This window comes from Bison bison, unplaced genomic scaffold (genome assembly GCF_000754665.1).
Source record: "Bison bison bison isolate TAMUID 2011002044 unplaced genomic scaffold, Bison_UMD1.0 scf7180017864383, whole genome shotgun sequence".
Classification (NCBI taxonomy): domain Eukaryota; kingdom Metazoa; phylum Chordata; class Mammalia; order Artiodactyla; family Bovidae; genus Bison; species Bison bison.
This window is the reverse complement of record NW_011494955.1, coordinates 9,282,994-9,306,094: the sequence shown is the minus strand read 5'-3', so window position 1 is coordinate 9,306,094 and position 23,101 is coordinate 9,282,994. Positions and strand designations below refer to the sequence as shown.

Genomic DNA, 23,101 nt, shown 5'->3' with positions numbered 1-23,101 from the left:
TCCCCCCCCACAGTACCCCCCCACCTAAACCAGCAGGGTCTCTGCCTGCAATAACTTTACACTCGTTTCTCTGCACATCCTCTCCATCCCCAACCACATGAATCCACTTCCCACACAGCAGCCCAGGTGACCTCTGAAAGATGTGTATCTGGTATGGCTCTTTCTCGTAGAACCTTTTAAATCTTTAACGTGGCCCAGGCCCAGCCACTCTCTCCTGCCAAGCTTACCAGATAAGCCCACTTCCTCCCCGCTTTCACTGTGTTCTAGCCATCCTGGCTTTATAAAGTGCTGAGAAGGACCATGTTCAGGGCCTTTGCACACGCGCTGTGCTGTGCCTAAAAGGTCTGCCTCCCCACACACCACCCCGCTCCATCTTTCAGGTCCCATGTTGATGGTCACATCCTGAGGGAAGCATTCCTGGACCCACCAGACTGTCAAGCCCTTCTCTGGGCCTCGTGCCTAACCAGGGGACCATGCCTGCACTGTGCCCTGAATACCTCCAGCAGGAGGCGCAGGCTGGCTGCACGCTCCGGAGACTGAATGCCAGTAAGGGGACCCGAGGCTTGAAAAAGGGAAGAAACATACACCTCCCAGGAGAAAAAGACCTAAGAGGCAGTACAATGACCTAGTTTGGTTCACCAGCCTATTTTCTAACTTATTTCCCAATATATGTTTGCTCAATTAAAATCCAGTCATGTTTTCAGATTTTAAACCAGCATAATGGTGCCAACATTGATTTACTTTCCTTTTTGTGACCATACTCTATGGGCCAAGGGTTCCCTGTTACTATAGTAACTCTCATTATACAGGCTACCGACAAAGCAGGTAAAACTTCTTCAGATCCTCACAATCTAAACAATGCTGACTTCCATAGCGACAGGCAAAGGGCCCCCCAGATCATGTATTCTTTTAAAATGCGTAGGTCCACAGACAGCATCCTCTGTTTTAGGCATGGCATGGAACTAGTGATGGAACGGGACAAAAGATCACCATTTTAGGGAAATGCATTCACCTGTGACTGGGGAGATGATTTACATATACAGAATAGATTGATTCTAGACACTGCCTTAGAACTTCGGTCAAATTTTTAGCCAAAAGAGAAAGTCAAGAAAATTAAGCAGTCAACTGTGAGGAATTTTGGTCACAGCACCCGCTAAGAAATTAAATAGTGGGCCAAAGTAAATACTGCATTTACTGGGGATAAGGACAAAGGACAGGATTATCTTTAAACTTTTCATTTCGAATTCAGGGTTAAAAAAACTCATTTGCTCTTTAAAACAACAACAAAAGCTTTGTATCCTAACAGGCAACAGTTACCCTCACCTATGCTACTCCATCACCTTGTATAACCCTGCCTATAAGCACAAAGGAAACAAGAAAGAGGAAGCTGAGCAGGCCCAGTCACCAAAGCCCCAAGAAACAGAGCTACTCATACATACTAAATATGAAACTGACCAGCATCTGTGTTTTGGCTGCTAATGCGTCAGGTAAAGGTTTCAGTATTTTATCTATCTTATCCCATTTAATCCTTCTGACAGATGTTTGAGGTAGAGCTTGTTAACATTTCCATTTTACAGATGAGGAAGCTGAGGCATAGCACTGACTTGTGCGGGGTCACACAGTAAGAGACAGGGGCAAGATTCTAACAGCAAAGGCCCTCCAGTCACTCACACGGACACCCCTTTGCACTTCTGAGCTACAGGTAAAACTAGAAAACGGTAAAATGAAATCTGAATTTTTAAGCTCTCTCTGAAGTTCACCTCCCCCCTTATCTTACCCCTTTCATCTCTAAAGTATATTTCTTTTAAAAAAGAGTAACAATATAAACCCAAACAATCCCGTAAATAAGCAAACCATATATAATATTTAGATATAAGCCAGTGGAATCCCAGATGTATGCTAAACAGCATGCTCTAATAAAACAGACTGTGCTGTTTGCCTGGCAACACGTCACATTTAGACGGGTTCACATCTTTTACACCAGTCAGCAGTAAAGCTCAGTCTCCTAGCCCAGAGCGGAAATCCGCTTGGTGTCTTCTGCACCAAGGTCCTCAGGGGCAAATAAGTCTGATGCTTTCTTTGGCTCCCAGCATTGTCCAAGCAGACAACTGGCAGCAGCACTGGCTCAGCCCTTGACAGGAAGGAACAAAACATGGACAGCTGAAACTGGCTCACACACTGTGGGAGAAATCTGCGTTTCAGCCCCTTGTAAAGTGAGGTTGGAGAAAATAACCACGCCTACAAAGAACATTTGTAAAACTGAAGCTGTGCGTGACCTGGATAGTACTCTTTGTTTTCTTTTCTTAAAGAAGGGAATCTATGGGAATGTAAATCACTGCCGCCACCATGGAAAACAGTACAGAGGTTCCTCAAAAAATTACAGATAGAACTACCATACAATCCACAAGTCCCACTTCTGTGTACATACCGGAAGGACATGACATTACCATCTAGAAAAGAAATTCACACCCTCACATTTATTATAGCGTTACTGACAATAGCCAATCCGTGGAAACAACTCAAGTGTCCACTGATAGATCACTAAAGAAAATGTGCTACACGTACACACACAGGCATACTATGCAGCCATGAGAAAGAGAGCAATGCCCTTTGCAACACGGATGGGCCTAAAGGGTATTAACGCTAAGTGAAATGAGTCAGACAGACAACCAACACTGTAGAATCTAACAGGGGAAGGGAGGCGAAATGGGTGAAGAGGGTCAAAAGCACAAACTTTCACTTATAAGATGAATAAACCCTGGGGAATGCAATGTACAGCTTGGTCACTATAGTTGACAACGTTGTATTGTATATTTGAAAGTTGCTCAGAGTAGACCTTACAAGTTCTCATCATAAGAGAACAAATTTGTAACTATGTGAGGTGATCAATGTTAATTTACTGTAGTGATATTTTTGCAATATGTACACATATGAAATCATTATATTGTATACTTTCATACAGTTGTATGAAAATTATATATGAATAAAAACGGGGGAAAGAGACCTTCTGGAACCCCAAAAAGGAGCTCAAGAAGCCTACGGCTGCTTCAATACAGCATTGTTGTTCACTTGCTCAGCTGTGTCTGACTCTTTTGCGATCCTATGGACTGTAGCCCATCAGGATCCTCTGTCCATGGGATTTCCCAGGCAAGAATACTGGAGTGGGTTGCCATTTCTTCCTCTAGGGCATCTTCCTGAGCCAGGGATCGAACCCAGGTCTCCTGCGTTGCAGGTGGATTCTTTACCATCTGAGCGACCAGGGAAGCACCATGACAGCATTAGTATCACATTATCACTAGAACACGCCTTTGTTTATACTGATCCATTTTCCTCCATCCACTGGGATCCCATCCACCCCTTCGAAACCCACCTTCTCCAGGACTTTGATTCAGATTCATTACTCAAGGACTACTTGTAAGACCTTGAACAAGTTCTCTGTGCCTTGGTCTCTACATCTGAGAAATGGGAAGAGTAATAGGAGCTATCCCAAACAGAAACAAATGGGCGTACAGACACCTCAAGTGCTTTGACAGTGCCTGGCACAGTATGTGCTCAAGTGCTTGAAATTCCCACAAATATGAAAGCTATTATTTTACAGATAAGCAAAGAAACTTAAAGCTTGCTCAGGACCAGGTAGCTGGTAAACAGCTGGGACTGAAATCCAGGGTCTAATCACTTTGTGGCCCCCTGCCCCACAAGTCAATAGCTTGCTAGGCACCACACACCTGAATTTCTGAGGCTTTCAGAGCCTATAATCATGTAACTTGGCCCTCGTTCATGTTGTCTTGAGGCCCCTGGCAGCTGTGTTCCTCTTGATTTCTCACCTAAGCAAGCATGTTGAAGGCAAGGTTCGTCTCATATTTTAAAATTTGTAAAAATGTGGTGATGGTGGGCAGAGCAGAGTATAGGCGCTAGGCTTGGGGTAGATAAAAAATAATTGTTAACTACTTTAGGCAGAAAGCAAACAGACTATAGCTTAAAGTCTGTAACAGGAGCTACTGGGGTCAACAGGGTAAAGATTAAATGTCTGCTCCTGATGCCAGAAATTCTTCCAGGCTTGCGTGTAATGTATCTGTTTGTTAAATGAATGAACGGCGGGGAAGAGCTCACGTGAGCTCTGGTGGGAGGGGGGAGGCACCTGGATGTCCCGTGAGCGCTCATAGGCCTGGTAGGCCACCTTCTCCTCGATGCTGGCTAGCTCCTGCTTCAGGTTGGCCGTCTCGTGCTGATGCAGGTCCGTGAGGTCGTGGAGCTGGTCCTCCAGTCGCTCGTACCTTTGTAAAGAGATGAATCGATTCTGAGCGCGACGTTTCAAAAGCGTACGACAGCACTTAGAAAATGACATCCTTTGTGCCTGCCGTCGCCACCGCCCTGTGGCTTGTGCTCATCCAGGCAGACTGAGCTTCCAAGAGTACGTCTAGCTGTAGGGGACATGCTTTTGGATAACGCTGAACTCTAGCTCCAGAAAGGACTGGTCTCTGCAGTCTTAACTCTGTCCTCACTACTGAGGGTTCACGCAAACCAAAGTGGGCTATTCTGCCCACGCCACACCAGCACCTTGCTGGCTGTGGGGACAACAGGGCAGACTCCAGTGGCTCCTCGTTTGGGCTGGTCAGGAGGCGGGGCTGGCAAGAAGCCTGCTCAAGGCGAGGACCCACTGGCATGCTGGTGCTTCTCCCTCTTCTGAGCCCTCAGTGCCCGGTGGCTCACCGCCATAGCTCTCGTGCACCAGAGAGGCTATAAAGACAGGACTGGTTTCTATGCGGAGCCAAGTCCACTGATTTCCCAGTGTACACGGTGATGGTGAATACAGATCTCAGTTCTTAAGTGCCAATAAAAAAAAATTCAGCTTGTTACAAATTCAAGATGGCTTAACAGGTGGCAGTTCGAAAAGTTCAAATCTAAAGAAGCACCAAGATTCTTATTCCCAATGCCCAGTCCCCTCAGAGAAGGGGAATTCTGTCTTATATCTGAAAACTTATATAATGTTTATTTTGAAACAGGAAGCACTATTTGGGGAAGATGCATTAAACCTGGATGACTTTTGAGTAATGCCAGTTTTAGACACTCCATATAGGTCACTTGAAAAAATCATTTTAAAAAACACTTTAACACAGATTTAATGATCATTCTCAGGTAGGACCTTGTAGCTGCTCAATGTTGGGTGTTTGTAAGCAAGCCTTTTAAAGACCTCTTAACAGATGAATGAATAAAGGCGTGGCACACACGGACAATAGAATACTACTCAGCCATGAAAAAAGAATGAAATGCTGCCATTCGCAGCAACACGGATGGACCTGGAGGTTATCAGACTCACAGAGATAAGTCAGACAGAGACAGACAGCACGTGATGTTGCTTATCTGTGGAATCTTTTAAAAAAAGATACAAATTAACTTATTTAAAAAACCGAAGCAGACTCACAGACTTAGAAAGCAAACTGATGATTGCCAAAGGGAAAGCGTAGGGGAGGGATAAGTTAGAAGTTTGATACTAACATGGACACACTGCTCTATATAAAATAGGTAATAAGGACCTACTGTACGGCACAGGGAACTCTACCCAATACTCTGTAAAAGCCTAAATGGGGAAAGAAGCTGAAGAAGAACAGATATATGTGTATGTATAACAATCACTTTGCAGTACACCTGAAACTAACACATCGTCATAAATCAGCTACACTCCACTATAAAATAAAGATTAAAAACAAATATCTCCTAAGGTAAGCCATATAGTGAGAGACTAAACCAGGAGGATCACAAACATAACCATATAACAAAATGAGAACCAAAACTGTTTGAATTGATACTTGTGACTTGAAATAAAATTTGGACCCAAACAGAGCTGTATCCCAAACTACCTGAATGGAATTAAAGTCAATATTATTTAGAAAAACTGTGACTGAAAAATTGTTCTTATGTGACAAAGAATCCAGAGTCAAACATGCACACAGAAAGTTTTAAAAAAATTGTTTCATAAAATATAAGAGCTGGAAAAGCCACATCTCTAAACTAACACTCACATAAAATCATATATCAGATATAAAACAACATGTAAACTAAATTTAAAATTTAAATCTTATAATATGTAACAGGCATTCACTGTTTCATCTATATTCTTAGAAGTTAACATTCACTTGACAAAAAAACCTGATGCAGGGATATTTTTACTGGGAAAATGGTGGAAAATCACCTCATATTTGGACATGTACACTTTTTATGCTAGAGGCACCAAAAAGCCAGCCATATACAACACTTGAATTTAAAAATTAGCTTATATAAATCCACAAGATTTGAATTTTTAAGATTCCTTTTGAAAGGTTTTCATTTAGGGTGAAAGGTTTATTAATAAGCAAAATGTAATCTCACAAAAAAATACGTTATATAAAGACATTTAAAGACATTATAAAAATACATTATATAAAGAGATTTAGGTACCAAATAGAAGTTACCTTGCTGGACTGTGAATTTGTTTTTTTACTTGACAGTTATTACGGGGGGAAACCCAAATACAGATCTTGAAATTAGTATACTGAGATCTTGTGACAACTGTCTACTGAATCAGGAGCTCAATATGCATGTGAGTCATTGACTATATGGTGATATTTTAACAGACCCACATGCATGATGTCTTTCTCTAAGCTGTCAGGCTTCAAGTAGCAAATTACAATATTTAGAATTGCAAAGTACGGAAGGGACTCTCGGTTCCTAAATGCCTTTTGACCCACATTCACATTAAAAAAAAAAAAAAAATTCGCATATCACTTTCAAACAATCTCTCCAATCTTAGAAACTCAAGCTCCTAAGAGCAGAGCCTGAAATACCTGTATCTCTCCTCCTGCAGTGTCTGAGAGATGAAGCCGTACTCCCTCTTGAACTGCACCTTGAGGGCCTCGATGTCCTCAGCCAGCTGCGCCTGGGTGTCCTTGATCTCCCGGAGCTCCTCCAGGATGGCGGTGAGTTTGCCCTGGCTGTCCAGTGCGCCCGAGCCCCCAGCCGCAAACGACTGGTTCCCATTGCTGTCAGCGGAGCCGGATGTGCCGCTCGAGCACTCGTCGTCGCTGCCATATTTGGGCTTGTTCACGATGGTGGCGCTGCCCCCGTAGACCCTGGCGCTGGCCTCGGGCCGGAACTCCTCCAAGGAGTTCTTCAGGTGGGCAATGTTGTCAGCGCTGCCGAACTTATTCCGGATCAAGTTGGCGAACTCTCTGGACTTGTTGAAGACAAACACGGGCGGGGTGAGGGACACCCCCGGCATGCCCGACTTGCTGCTCTCCAGGCTGTGGGGGGCAGTGCGGGACTTGGCCTGGGCATCCTTCAGAGAGGGTGGGATGTCCTTCAGCTGGTCCTTGGCAGTGTCCTTGGCGCTCCGGAGGGCCCCGTTCTGCTCGAGCTCCCGGAGCTTCCGGTGGTACTGATCTAACTTCTTCTGCAGCTGGGCGATGGAGTGAGCCGACTTCTGGTTCTTCTTCTCGAACACCTGCTTGATGCGGCCAGCCTGCTGCTTGTCCGCGCTGTTGACCAGCTTCAGATACTCTGCCACGTTCCCATCACGGGACGTTTGCTCGATTTTTATCTGCTCTGTGACCTTGAGGATTTTCTGTCTCAGGCTGTCCGCATTGAGTTTGACCTTGTGGAAGTCCAGGATGCCATCTGGTACATCGAAGTTGAGGTTGGTGTCCGACCCGCCTCTGCGGATGTTCAGGGGCAGGCTTAGGGTATTCATGTCATGGCGTTCTACCTGGAGGAGACAACAGGTAGGGGGACGGGAAGCACTATTAGACTGGAAGTCCAAGAGAGGGTCACTGTGACCGACCCTGTACACACACAACAGACATACTTTATGCCCCAGATTTTCAAACTGCAAGTATTCACCGGATAAAAACTCCCTACTATCCTCTCAAGTTGAATGAAGGACAACCCAACTCCTTCCTGCACTTATGTACAGGGATGATGAGATTCTGCTCTACCAGGTTATCCAATGTTCTGTCTGATTAGATGGTAAGCATTTGTTGCCAGTGTAGAAAATCCATCACACGATGATGTTATCAGTCCTCATGGTTTTCCAAAGTGCCCAGGTAAGTGGAATGCCTGCCATGCCCCGTTCACAAAGAACTTCACCATTGTGGGAAATGCGCTCAATTCAGAACTCAATCATTTAACAGAAGGGCAGAAAAATAAAAATAAAAAAGAAAGCAAAGTTCCAGTAGGTACATTCGTCCACACAAGAATCGTTTTCTTAATGGAACCATTAACAGATGTGATAGAATAATATGGTACAGGATTAATTGAGTAATACAACAGCAATATTTAGATGTGGAAACAAATAACCCAAACGACAACCAAAGTGATTATAAACAACAACAGTGACAATACTAAGACCATGAGAAACAGCTTTCTCACTCCAGGGCCACCAGGAGAAAAGAACTGCATCATTGAGCACCCTGGCCAAGGGAGGTGACTAGATTCTGCTCTAAAAGGGACAGGCAAATGGGATCCGCATGGCAGGCACTGATGATCACAGGGTTGGTCTTGTCTGGGCCTCACCATCACACTAGGCAAAGAACATGTTATATCCATATAACACGTAGAAACAGAGACTTAAAGAGCCAGAATTTGAATCCAACTCATCCTACTTCTGGTCCTCTTTACACTCTTGTCCCCAGAGGACTAAACACAGGTCTTTACAGCATCTGAACACAACCTCTGAACAAAAATTCTTAGGTTCTAAACTGAAGTATTGGAGAAGGCAATGGCACCCTACTCCAGTACTCTTGCCTGGAAAATCCCATGGACGGAGGAGCCTGGTAGGCTGCAGTCCAAGGGGTCACGAAGAGTCAGACACTTAGTGAGCGACTTCCCTTTCACTTTTCACTTTCATGCATTGGAGAAGAAACTGGCAACCCACTCCAGTGTTCTTGCCTGGAGAATCCCAGGGACGGCGGAGCCTAGTGGGCTGCCGTCTATGGGGTCACACAGAGTCGGACACGACTGAAGTGACTTAGCAGCAGCAGCAGCAGCAAACTGAAGTATCTTATTTGTAAAGCTGACAATCTTTTGATTAGAAGAATGACTTGGGAGTCTTGGGAGATGGAATGGGAGACAAGACAATGCTCACTTCAAGTTAGCTTTTTTTAATGGGAGAAGAAGCTGATACAGCCAAAAACTGCTATGACAATAACAGACCTCATACTGACAAGTGACCCAGGCTCAAATGTGGACCATTTCCAACACTTAGCATCAACGCTTTGCCATATGCAAAACCCTACCCAGTGCTTTTTCCATGGAGGGAGTCCAGTAGCCCAGGGAGACACAATCCCAGGTCAGTGGGTCAGTGGGCCTCCTTCACAGCTTAAAAAAAGTTTCTTAACTTACTTCTTGGCCCCCCTCTCTCCACACACGACTTGGCTGTAAGAGATCCTGGTTGCTTTCTTTGGCAGATGAGCATCACATAGGAAAGGCTGGAAGGAATTAAATGCCAGATCACTATTAAGACTGTAAAAAAGGATAAAGGAATTGTGACTTCACCTGGTCAAGGGGGAAGGATGGGTGTAGGAACTAAAGAAGGTACATAATGATCACCTTCAAGTCCTGAAGAGATGACGACAGGAAGTTCAAGGAAGCCAAGCACCTATGGCTCACCCCATGGATCCAAACAGGAATAGGCTCAAAATACAGAAACAAAGGAGGCACTAAGCTGAGGAAATGTTTACTTTGGGCCGACAGAGTTAATAACAGTATAACTGTGAGGTCAGGAATTCAGTTTCACTTAAGATAGCCCATCTGATCATGCTGCTCTACTTCAGAGAAAATCTCTCTGGCTCTCTCATGCCTCTCAATTTATTTAATACAACCTGGCCCCTGTTAAGGGCCCAGTTTAGCTGTCAGGCCTCCAACATGCACCTGATGAATGCCAATCATCTTACGTGAACCATGTAAGTTCCTAGAATGTGTATGCATTTTCTATGGACTTCCTCATATGCACCATATTTTCAACGGCAGCTACATACCCACTTCTGTTTATCAAAATTCAGTATATTCTTTATAATCCATTTCAAATGCCACTTTTTTCCTCTGAAGCTTTTCCCAGTCCTTCCTGCGATCCTCCATAGTGCTCTTGCTTCACATTACTCCGCCTCTGAGCACTCACCCACTCCTCCAGGGGAAAGGTGGTGTCGCAACTGCCCCCAGCTCTAGAGTGAGCTCTGGCCCTACTTCACAAGAGGCTGTCAGTTACATATTTGCTGAACTAAAGTGACCTCATTCTTTATTCCCGAAGAATCTGCACTGAAGTCATTTAAGACAGGGGTCCCCAACCTCCAGGATCTAATGCCTGATGATTTGAGGTAGAGCTGATATAATAATAATACAATTCAAGTGCACAATAAATGTAATTAATGTAATGGGTTTGAATCATCCTGAAACCATCCCAGGCCTGGAAAATGTCCTCCTCCATAAAACCGGTCCCTGGTGCCAAAAAGGATGGGGTCCCCTGATTTAAGATATATTTGAAGGGACTTCCCTGGTGGTGCAGTGGCTCAGAACCCACTTTGCAATGCAAGGGACTGACCAGGTTCAATCCCTGGTCAGGGAACTAAGAGCCCACATACCATGGGGTAACCAAGCCCCTGTGCCACGACCACTGAGCTTGTGTACCCCAACAGACACCCAGTGCAGCCAATAAATAAGTAAACAAAACTATAAGATACATTTGAAGAGAATTTAAAAAATGGCCTTAGAAGTTCTGTCCAGACGGACCGACAATTTCAGGTAAAGATGTTTTCTTAATACCGAGGTAGTAATTTCTACATCATTTCAACCTGATTTCAACTGATCAGATTTTTCTAAGTATCAACGTGCAACATGAAGCACAAATAAAAACAAGGACTTCTAAACTTTAAGCTTAATTTACACACAGAAAAGAGAGTATTTGAAAAGAATAAAACTCGAATTTTCACAAACTCTAAACCTAGTGTAACCAGGACTCAGTTAAAAAAAAAAAAACAAAGAACACACAAGCTCCCCCGCGCCCCCATCAGTCACAACAACATCATCCCCCCCTCCAGAGGTAACCACGGGCCTCGTTTCTAACAGCACACATTCGTTCTGGCTAATATATCATGTAGTCCGCTTGTCTTTTTTGCTCCACATCGTGGAAGTCATAAGGAGGAAGGCTCCTGTCACTCAGATAAAAGCAGATTAAGTTGTTTTTAAAGAAAAAAAGAAACCCTGCTTACAGTCCCTGTTAAAAACTCCACCACACCTTGGAGGGTACCGGGGCTCTTAATCCTTACCTTACCAAACAAGCAAGAAGTCATCACCTGTTCCTCTTCCTTTAATTCTCAGCCCCACAGCAGCTGCCTATCCCGCCCTGGTGTCTCAGGGCACTGGCCCGGTTCCCTCACAAATGCTGGCCCCGGCCGGCGGTGTACACAGGAATGTTTGTGCTCAGACAGCTGGCTGACTTCTCGCTCACTTCAGTTACAATGCCTGGCGCGTCCTCGAGAGTCCAGGTGGAGGACAGCAACCGTGTCTAAAGCTCAATCAATGACTCCTTCTGCTGGCTCGCAAATCTTAGAAACTTCCGATGAGGGTGGAGAGCTGAAACTTGTGTTGGGCTGCAAGCCTCAGCCTTTTATAGCCCAGGCTCTGCGAGATAATTAAGAGTCAGCAAACCCATACAATCCCTGACCTCAAGCTGGGGCTGCAGGTACCGGCTGGAAGAAAAGCTGAGTGAGTCCTCCAGCCACCATATCAGACTTGGCACTGAGGTCATGGTACAAACTCAGCTGTTTCGGGGCTGGGGCCCAGGGAGGAGGATTAAGGTCCACAGCTCGCCCAGAGCCAATGAGCTTGGGGACCAGGTGGGTCAGGGCACATGCGCTCCAACGCTGGCACTGCATTCACTAGCTGTGTGTTCTCGGCTATACCTAATTACCTGTGTGGTCTTTGATTTCCTAATCTACAGAATGAGGAGACAGAACCAGACAACTCAGAGATAACACTGCAAAACTCCCTGACGCGTATTCCAAGCTATCTTGACTGTGAGAGGGCAACACGTGACCCTGGACTTGAAATATAGACTGCTTTGGTTTCCATCTTGGCACCGTTCTTGCGAGCTGTGTGGCCCTGGAAAAATGACTTAGCCTCTCTGTGCTTCAGCTTCCTCTTCTGTAAAATGGAGATACTGATTCTTTGAAGAGTTGTGAGGAATAAATTAGCTAATTCGTATCAAGCACTTAAAAGACTTCCCGGCACAGAAATTAACCATTTTGGTTTCAATAAGATATACTATTGTTTATCATCCCTATGTTATTTACAAATGTACCTATGTAAAAACTAAAAGAAAAACAAGCTGCAAAGTGCTAACAGTGGTTATCTTTGTCCTGTGGGGTTATGAGGAGTCATTCTTTTTATGATGCTTTTATATTTTCCAATCTTTAAAAAATAAGGAACCCGAATTACCGTTTTGGTAGAAAAGACGCTGGTTTTAAAAACGACTGCTAAGCTTCAGTTCTCTTGGAATGATTTGTCTATTATTACCTTACATGAAAGCAGACCGCCAGCATTCTAGTGAAAAGCCATTCCTCATAATGTTTTCCTTCCAGCAGCAGTAACATTTCCACTGTCTTCTCAGTGTTCTGGAACAAAGGCTAACGAAAAGCCTTAAGCCCTGGACACACGTCAAAACCTGACACTGAATCATCTCTGCTCCAACCCAAGCCTCCAGCACAATTACCCCTGGGAGCTCACCTTCCTCACTGGGATGCCAGGCACATCTCAGTCATTACCAGTGTTGCTCAAACACATTGTTCAGGCTTCAAAAGAGGGCTGTCCCCCAGGACATCTCATGTGTACCCACTAAAGCTCAGAGAGACGTGAACAAAAAGAGCGGCATAGCCAAGCAGAGGCACATGATCCAAACCAAGAGGACTGGAAGGCAGAGTGTGGGCTCCTGTGGACGCAGACCGGCATGGACTTGAGGCAAGAGGGCCCGAGGCCCTGGGGTCACAGAGGGGCCAAAAGCTGCAGGGGCAGAGAGATCAGAGCCAGGGCAACAGATAACAACCTGCACCTTAGTCCTGAGGCCAAATACAATGAACCTCTGCTCACAGAAAAGCTGCCTGAGCTCGGCCACATAAGGAAAGGCCAGGTCCTGCAAACTGGCAGCCACTGCCCGGGCCTGGCATGTTTCAGAGCACACACAAGGGTGATTTTACAGACACACCCACAAGGGAGCTGCAGGTTCACGATCCAAAGGTTTTCAGGGTTTCCGTGGCCCAGGTGTCCAAGCCAACACAGCTGAAATTTTGTACTATTACTCATTTTAGCCAAAATCTAACTTTCGGTGTAGCATCAGGGCTGTTCCTCTGGTGTGCTGGTCAGAATGTGCTAGGCTTTGCTGGCGTAACAACCAACATCAAAATTCTAGGGGCTTAAGAAAAAGGGAAAGGTTTATCTCTCATTCATGCTAACAAGCCTGCTGTGAGTCGGCTGAGGGACCCAGGCTGTGGCGGAGCCCCTGCATCAGGAGTGCTGCTGGTGGCCAGGGCAGGGTACTCGGTGATGGTCCACTGGCTCCTAAAGCCTTCCCCAGAAGTCTCCTGGGCTTCCTGAATTCGATGCACTGGCCCTACCTAACTTCAATCCTGCCACATGCCCAGGAGGAAAACTACCATGTTAGTGACACATGCCATATCTTATTGGCTAAAAACTCTGAGACCGGTTCTGCTGTTATTACCATTTCACAAATGAGAAACCTGGATGCTGAGAAGTAAATTGCCCAGTAAACAGCAGAACTAGGACTGAAATCCAGGCCGTCTGTCTCCAGAGCCTGTTTCCCTGACAATCATGACTGAATGCTCTTATTACGAGTCAGGCATTATGCTAAATTTGTTTATATATTCTTCACAAATATATGAATAGAATAAATACAAACACATAAATTGTGGTGCTAGAGAAGACTCTTGAGAGTCCTGTGGACTGCAAGGAGATCAAACCAGTCAATTCTAAAGGAAATCAACCCTGAATATTCATTGAAAGGACTGATGCTGAAGCTGAAGCCCCAGTACTTTGGCCACCTGATGTGAAGAGCTGACTCATTGGAAAAGACCCTGATTGGGAAGACCCTCATCGGAAAAGACCCTGACTCACTGGAAAAGACCCTGATGCTGGGAGAGATTGAGGACAGGAGAAGGTGGCAACAGAGGATGAGATGGTTGGATGGCATCACCGACTCAGTGGACATGAGTTTGAGCAAACTCCAGGGGCTAGCAAAGGACCGGGAAGCCTGGTGTGCTGCAGTCCATGGGGTCGCAAAGAGTTGGACACAACTGAGCAACTGAACAACGAACCAACCCAGTTGCTGGACCCTGGACTCAAACACTTGGTTTTCTCGCCAACTAAACCAATCTGTACTGGAAAAATAATTTTGAAGGTCAATAAGCATCCTTATCAAGATGTAATTATTACATCCATGGGGACACCTAGACAGAACATTTAAGACCTCTATTCGAGAAGGAGGCCACTTCCCCTCCCATAACTATATGCTAGAAATGGAAAATCTGAAAGATGCTCACGTGGTATCCCAAAGGATATGTTATTAGTAAACTGTCTTAGTACACTGTTTGTTCTAATTTGTTCAGACAAAGAACACTTCCTTTCGCAGTTCAAATCTAACAACGGCACATTCTGTTCACGGTGTACAGAACGGGAATTGAGTCACTAGTTTTATCATAAAAGTTTTAATTTCTCCCCACCTCTTCCTCTCAGTATCACTGACAAAAGAAAACCTGTAGCGTCAAAAGTTCTATTTCTTGATTGGAAGGCAAAGTAAATCTGGAATCAAGGATCATTTGGAACTGGGGCTGAAATACATGTCCTTTTGAGAGCTCAATCTTTTATTCATAGATCCTGCTAATTAACAGTGTATGGGAGATTAGGCAAAGTGTTCAGAGATCTCAAAAATAAATTCTTCAAATATCTTCAAGCGCTTACAAACACTTAATACTGTAATTAGAAATAATTATCTTGATAAGCCTCTACCAGGCAACAGTGGTAGGTAACCTACTTTGAGTTACATATACTAGAAAAATACTTATTTCTTCAAAAGAGCTTTCAATTAATGCAAACTAATCCCTTACCAAATTAGTCTGATCTGGTAAAGATTTACCGTATACTCTATAATTTATCTAAGAATTGAATTAAAGACAGGGAGGCCAGATTTAAAAAGACTGTGCCTTGAAGAGCAGAAGGGGAAGGCTATGGTGATGAAAACCAATCTACCCAGAGAACCACCTGCAGCTCAAGGACGGTCCCCGAGGGAGCGTAGGCAAGTGTGAGGCCACATGAGACAAGGGTTCTGCTGACAAGAGGAGACAGTCTCTGGGGACCAGTGTACCTCGAAAACAGGCAAGCTCAGGAAAGAGAAGTGAGCCCCTCACCTCCACCAAGAACTCAGCTTTCTCTTAGGAAGAATTCGCAGTTCCTTTTTTTTTTTTTTCAGAGGATTTTAAAACTTTATTTCACTGAGATTAAGACTCCTCCTAATGAGGTTTCTTTTGTTTTAAAGTATCTTTTTTTTCAGAGTAGCACTGACATATATACATGCTGCTGCTGCTGCTAAGTCGCTTCAGTCGTGTCCGACTCTGTGCGACCCCATAGACGGCAGCCCACCAGGCTCCCCCGTCCCTGGGATTCTCCAGGCAAGAACACTGGAGTGGGTTGCCATTTCCTTCTCCAATGCAGGAAAGTGAAAAGTGAAAGGGAAGTCGCTCAGTCTGTCTGACTCGTAGCGACCCCATGGACTGCAGCCTACCAGGCTCCTCCATCCATGGGATTTTCCAGGCAAGAGTACCGGAGTGGGGTGCCATTGCCTTCTCCGACATACATGCTACCATGTGCTAAACAGACAGCTGGCGGGAAGCTGCTGTGCAGCACAGGGCGCTCAGCTCGGCGCTCTGCGCAGACCTAGAGGGTGAGATTGGGGGCGGGGACGGACACATACATATGGCTGATCACCACGTTGTGCGGCAGAAACCACCGCAGTTCCTTCTTGTGGGGAGACGTGGGATCGGGAGCTTTGAAGATGGGGAAACAGGAAGCCTCAGTTTTAATACTAAACACAGAATAAGCGTCACTGAGGCTTTTAGTTCCTATACTCAGAACAAAAGGAGGGAAGGGGTGAGTGGGAAGCCCCGGCGCAACCTAACAGCTTCGGAGGGATTCAGGGATCTGTCCCCAGCATGGTTATTCCCGGTCTGTTCCCGGCAGCATCTGTCAGTAAAACAGATCCAGGAAAGGGACCTGAGCACTTACCTTTTGAGGGAGAGGGGGGAGGACCATGTTCTGCTGCAGGAAAACCACCCAGCCCCAGGAACTGAGGGAGCAGAGGCAGCTCAGAAGAAGGCAGGTGCCAAGGTCCTGAGCTAGCGGGCAGAGCAGGGTGGTGGCCAGAGTGGCAGCCTGGGGCAGACAGCCTGCCTCCCGCAAGGCCGGGGCCCAGCCTTCTCCTTTTCCTGGAGCATTTATTCACTGCCTCCTCTCCTCAAAACACAGACGGTGGGTGTTCTTGGGAGGGCCACGTACTTGAGCAAAGCTTCTGAATGCTAACTACAAAGCCAGCCGTGTCCTGGTGTCTTTCAGCACCTCCAATCTGAACAAGGAGAGAGAGGGAAACACATCTCCCTCTCAGACACACAATGATGGATAACTTCGTACCAGGGGCAGCGACCTGCAGCAGAAGCTACTCTCAAGAGGGAAGAACCCTTGAAATCTCATCTGGCCTAATGCCTGTTTTTAAAAGCAGCAGCCTGAGTATGTACCCAACTTACTTTTCATTGCAATCTATGCTCTCTTCATTCTAGGGGGCCTACACAAAAGGGAAAGTAATTTGACTTGGATTGACATGTATCACTGCTATACTTAACACAGATAACCACTTGACTGGGGATCAGAAGGCTGTGTGACAGTAACAGCTCTGCTCTTCAGCTGCTGTGTGACCCCTGTGGAAGCTTCAACTCAGGTACTTTAGTTGTGTATCAATATCCGGACCACATATTCAATGGACCCATCTTACTCTATAATCTTATGAACTCAATGTTAAAAACTTTCAAATAAAGTACTTAAAAAAATAAAATAGCCAACAAGGACTTACTGCATACCACAGGGAACTTGCTCAATACTCTGGAATAACCTAAATGGGAAAAGAATCCGAAGAAGAACAGATATATGTATGTATATAACTGAATCACTCTGCTGTACACCTGAAACTAACAGTCTTACTAATCAACTATATTCCAATATAAAATATATTTTTTAAAAGTACAGCTTCTTGGATCAATACATAAGGTGGATATAATAGTGAATACGATAGGGATGTCTATCAGACACCAACCATCATGTTTCCCTTTTTTGCTACTAGGATACTAGGCAGTTTAGAATCAAATTCAGAGTAACTGTTAGACTTGTCAATGAGTCTATTTGCTTTTCCTTCCTTTTTTTTTTTTTTTTTTGAACTTTTGGATATTATTGCTACTCTGCCTATCATAATCTGACTCTTAGTGGAAATAGGCAGGTGAACTTTAATGATGCTGGGTATGTCATCTTGCCAAGAGATGAACACTAGACTCTCACTCCCATGTGTGACTGGGGGAATGTGCTTGAACACACTGAGCTCACACACTGGCACAGTAACCTCTCTCCGCCTTCCCTAGGGCACCCAGAGAAAGCCACAGCAGAGTCACAATCTGGTCCAAGTCCTTTGAAAAGACGCTATATTAAGACTGAGCCAGAAAACACACTCAGGCCCTAAAGCACCTTCCCCAAGGAAACCTAAGCCTTATAACTGAATTATTCCCTGCAGGCCAGGGGTTTAATTTGGTTTTGGTCCTGTAACAAATACTGGAGGAGGGGCACAGGTCCTGGATGATCTGTGTAGTATATAATTCTGTTTTAAACGAATCAGAACATTACTAGATATCAGACATGGCTTAGAAATAACATACTTAAGTTTTGAGGAAGCAAAGGAAAACTGATCTGTATTCATTTCTTTCCCTTTGGCAATACGGAAATTACTTCCTTTGAGCAATTTTATTTTTTCTAACGTAAGCCAGCAGTATTATCACCAAATAGCAATTGGAAATAAAAAGCTGCTTTTAGTTTCACAAAAATTATAAATAACATTACTTAAAAAAAAAAAAAACTTTAATGTCCATGAAAAGTGTACTCAATCAACATTTTGCAATTTATGTAGTATGGAAAAACCATCTGGCTTTGAAGTCACGTTGGACCTTCAAATGAGACAATCAAAATAAAAACTCTGACCTCCTTGGGCTGAATAAAATTTCCTTTTTAAAAGATAAAGCAGATCATGTCCTTTTCAAAAACCCTTTCGAGATCCCTAAAGTGTGAAATCCTTAGCGAAGACTTTAAAATGCTTGATCCGAGTCCTCTCAGCCTATACTGCTAGTAGACTCATCCATAACGTGACTGTGAGCACATCTATGCACCAGCACTACAGTTAGGATGAAGCTTGATACACACTCTCATTTGAATCCCCGCAGCTCCATGAAGTAGGAGCCATTACCTATGCTTTATAGATTTAGAAGTGAGGAGCCATCACATAATTTGTGATTACAGCTAATAAGACACAGAACCAACATGTGTACCAAGGTCTAAAGCCTTTAATGTTCACTGCACTCGGCCAATAAGCTCCCGAATGCTTCACACACTTGCCGTGTTAAATACCTGCTGTTTCCTCGCCATAGCACGACCTCTCATACTTCCATCCCAAGGTGTCTTCTGAGGTCTAATCCAAATACTGTCTCTTTCACACAGCCCCCCCATGCCAAAGCCCAGGCTCCTTTACACTCTCCCCGCAAGGACGCCCTTCAGGTGCATACTCTCCAGGTCTGGCAAGTGCGTGTGTAACATCTGTTCTGCTGTCTTAAAGCCTAGAGGAGGAGGGAATGTCTCCTAAGCCACCTGTGTCCTGGCCTACATTCCTTCTTCAACAGGACCTTGTTATCTGCTGGGTGAATCAATGGCTGACAAACAGCCAACTGGGGCAGCCAGTCATTCCGCGTGCTCACATCCTTTCAGCTGCTTGCGTCCTAGATCAAGAAGAACCTCTAGCTGAAGTGGTGCTGGACTGTCTTCAAGACAGACCGGACCGTGGACTGTTAATGGCTTTTGATTCATGCAAGAGGTCAAATATTCAAGAGACTAATGTGTCCCATGGCTCTTTGATGCTCCAAGCAGAATACAGGCGACCGATTATCAATTGATAGATACTAAGACCCTGTGGTGTTGGAGAAGACTCTTGAGAGTCCCTTGGACTGCAAGGAGATCCAACCAGTCCATTCTGAAGGAGATCATTCCTGGGTGTTCATTGGAAGGGCTGATGCTAAAGCTGAAACTCCAGTACTTTGGCCACCTCATGTGAAGAGTTGACTTATTGGAAAAGACTCTGATGCTGGGAGGAATTGAGGGCAGGAGGAGAAGGGGACGACAGAGGATGAGATGGCTGGATGGCATCACCGACTCAATGGACATGAGTTTGAGTAAACTCCGGGAGTTGGTGATGGACAGGGAGGCCTAGCGTGCTGCGATTCATGGGGTCACAAAGAGTCGGACATGACTGAGTGACTGAACTGACTGACTGAAGACCCACAATGTGCAAGAGGTGTACTCTCTTCCTAAGTGACATTTCCCCTGAGATTACCATCCTGTCACAGAGAACTAGGTGTCTGCTCCTAACACATCCATGTCTCAACTCAATCCATCCTTTGTGGTGGCATGTAAGGAAACAGTCTTGTACCGTATTAAATGACAATCTTCAAAAAATAATTTATTCAATGTGCCAGCAAGATTATCAAGAGTACAGCTGATTCCTGAACAATGTGGATTTGAACTGGGCAGGTCCACTTGCACACAGATTTTTTTCAATCGATAGTATAGTACCGCACAATCTGTGGCTGATTGAATCTGCAGACGCAGGGCAAAGAGGGGCAGAAATGAGAGGGGAGTACGGGGCGTGAGCACCCAAAGGTTTCAGTATCCAAGGTGGGGGGGTGGTCCTGGAACCAATGTCCCAGGGACACCAATGCCAACTGTAGTTCCTTGTCCCTTAGGAAAGCACAATTCAATAGAACTGGAACAAAAAATAAAACAGCCCTTCTTTCCTCCAAAGCCTAAGAAGGAAATGACTTGTTTAAAGGCCAAAAGCAGGGTCCAAGAAAGAACAGAACCTTGGCAAAATAGTTCAAATTTATTTTTAAAAGGGAAGCTACTAGATATTAAGAACTTATGAAGCATCATGTAATTTTCTAAATGCCTCACATAGATTACTGTATTTCTCCTTTCAAGAATCTGGGATTAGAACAACTATTTTCCATTTTACAGATGGGAAAAGGAACTGACTTTTCTGAAGTCATAAAGCTAGCATGTAGATGAGCTATCATTCCAGTTGGCTTCAAGGGCTGGGCTCTAATAATATTCCCACCTGCTACTGAGACCTGCTGCATATAACAGACTCTTTCCTAGACATGAATGTGTTTCCCATAATCCCTACAACCCCTAAGATTTTGTTTACTTAAATCACTACGTTACTGTTAAATGTTACAAAGTAAAAAGTATGTATGGTAGAGAAACCAGAAGGGTGAATACTAATGGACGGATTTAGACAGTTCTTGGTACCACAAGGCAATTTACTGGAGATGTCCTGAATCTGACATTTAATAAGTAAGACAAAACACTACGCTTAAATCCCAAGATACCATGGGTAATAAAAAATGCAGGTTGCTCCTGTTTCAACCATTAAAAATGATTCTCAATGCCAGGGAAACCTGCCAGCTTGTGCATCAACTCCCTCTCCTGGCTAAAGCTCCAGTGGCTACTGGAGTCATTAAAGGCTTCGCTACCAAGATGCAGTTAAGAGGGGGCTTCCTTCTCCCACAGACACAGCAGTTCACAAGCACTCGAGTCACGTTTCATAGACAACTGTCCTCTAGGAACTTATTGTTCTGTAATCTCAGAGGAAGGAAACTGCAAAGAAATGAATTGTAGACTGTGATTTTTGAGATAAACACTATACCATGACCCTTCTTAGAATCCAAGTCTATATTTGGTTTGTATTTCCAAACAGAGGCAGCAGCCTTTCAGGGCCACTTATAACACTTGCAGCAACTAGCCAACTCAGATTCAGGGGAAAGCCCTGATTCCAAAGCTGTGTGTCCTATAACTGTGTCACAGTGGTGGCATACATGAGTGGTTTAGAAGCAGAGATTCAGAGCAGGACTGTGTATGTTCATATCCCAGCTCTGCCATATTAATTGTATCACCTTGGGCAAGTAGTTACTTACTCTCTCTCTGACTCAGTCTCCTCATCTATAAAGTGGGAACAGGTATTGACTTCACAGGCTGACTGTGAGGATTAAATGAATTAATGTTTTATGAATAAACTGCAGTTAAGTGAATAAACTGCTTGGAACAGGGCCTCGTACAGAGTCACTGCTGTCTAAGTGTAAGCTATCATTTATTAAACACAACGTACCCCCAGTGGGTACTCCCCTAGGTCAGGAAGATCCCCTGGAGGAGGAAATGGCAACCCATTCCACAATACCTGCTGGGAAATCCCAAGCACAGAGGAGCCTGGCGGGCTACAGTCTGTGGGGTTGCAAAGAGCTGGACACGACGGAGCACACACGCACACCCAACAGGTGGGAACTTCAGAAAAGTCCAGAACCAAGAACAAAGGCACTGCCGCCGCCACGACTAAGCTCTTCCAGCAGAAGCGGACCACTGCCCCCACCCCACGGAATCCGCTCGCATCTGCATCTAGCTGCACACAGAGAAGAGAAACGACCAGCAGGGTATCACACTCACACCAGGAGGTGCCTGAAGGATCAAGTGTCAATGAGCCTGAATAGCAATGCTAAGACTTCTTTAAAAATGCCACCATCGCTCATTATTAGAGAAATATAAATCAAAACTACAATGAGGTATGACCTTACACCAGTCAGAATGGCCACCATTAAAAAAAAAATCTACGAACAATAAATGCTGGAGAGGCTGTGGAGAAAAGGGACCCCTCGTGCACTATTGGTGGGAATATAAACCGATACAGCCACGATGGAGAACAGTTTGAAGATTCCTTTAAAAACTAGGAATAAAATTACCATATGACCCAACAATCCCACTATTGGACATATACCCTGGGGAAACCATAACTGAAAAAGACACATGTACCCCAGTGCTCACTGCAGCACTATTTACAATAATTGGATCATGGAAGCAACCTAGATGTCCATCAACAAATGAATGGATAAAGAAGTTGTGCTGCCTATACACAACAGAATATTACTCAGCCATAAAAAGGAAAGCATTTGACTCAGTTCTAATAAGAGGGATGAACCTACAGCCTATTATACAGTGAAATCAGTCAGAAAGAGAAAGACAAAAATCATGTATTAACGTATATATAGGAATCTAGGAAGATAGTACTGATGAACCTATGTGCAGGGCCGCGGTGGAGATGCAGACATACTGAACAGACTTGTGGGTATAGTGGGAGAAGTGGGACACGTTGAGAGAGGAGACTGAAACACACACATTGCCATATGCAAAATCAGACAGCCAGTGGAAGTTTAATCACGCAAGGAGCTCAAATCTGCTGCTCTGTGATAACCCAGAGGGGTGGGATGGGGTGGGAGGTGACAGGGAAGTTCAAGAGGGAGGGGAATATGTATACCTATGGGATGGGAATACCAGACCACCTGACCTGCCTCTTGAGAAATTTGTATGCAGGTCGGGAAGCAACAGTTAAAACTGGACATGGAACAACAGACTGGTTCCAAATAGGAAAAGGAGTACATCAAGGCTGTATATTGTCACCCTGCTTATTTAACTTATATGCAGAGTACATCATGAGAAACGCTGGGCTGGAAGAAGCACAAGCTGGAATCAAGATTGCTGGGAGAAATATCAAGAACCTCGGATATGCAGATGACACCACCCTTATGGCAGAAAGTGAAGAGGAACTAAAACGCCTCTTGATGAAAGTGAAAGTGGAGAGTCAAAAAGTTGGCTTAAAGCTCAACATTCA

The 23,101-nt window shown here is 44.7% G+C and overlaps 1 protein-coding gene across 17 annotated transcripts in view; it reads right to left on the bottom strand.

Annotated features, from left to right (window-relative positions):
* TMCC3 (transmembrane and coiled-coil domain family 3) overlaps positions 1–23,101 on the bottom strand; it is a 288,551-nt gene that overhangs the window by 2,599 nt on the left and 262,851 nt on the right. For 13 of the 17 annotated variants that reach the window (XM_010858011.1, XM_010858026.1, XM_010858017.1 and 10 more), the window contains 2 exons: positions 6,822–7,738; positions 4,139–4,274 (listed from right to left, as the gene is read on the bottom strand). In XM_010858011.1, coding sequence (XP_010856313.1) covers positions 4,139–4,274; positions 6,822–7,738 — 1,053 coding nt within the window. The other 4 variants (XM_010858022.1, XM_010858024.1, XM_010858010.1 and 1 more) reach the window with 4 other exon arrangements.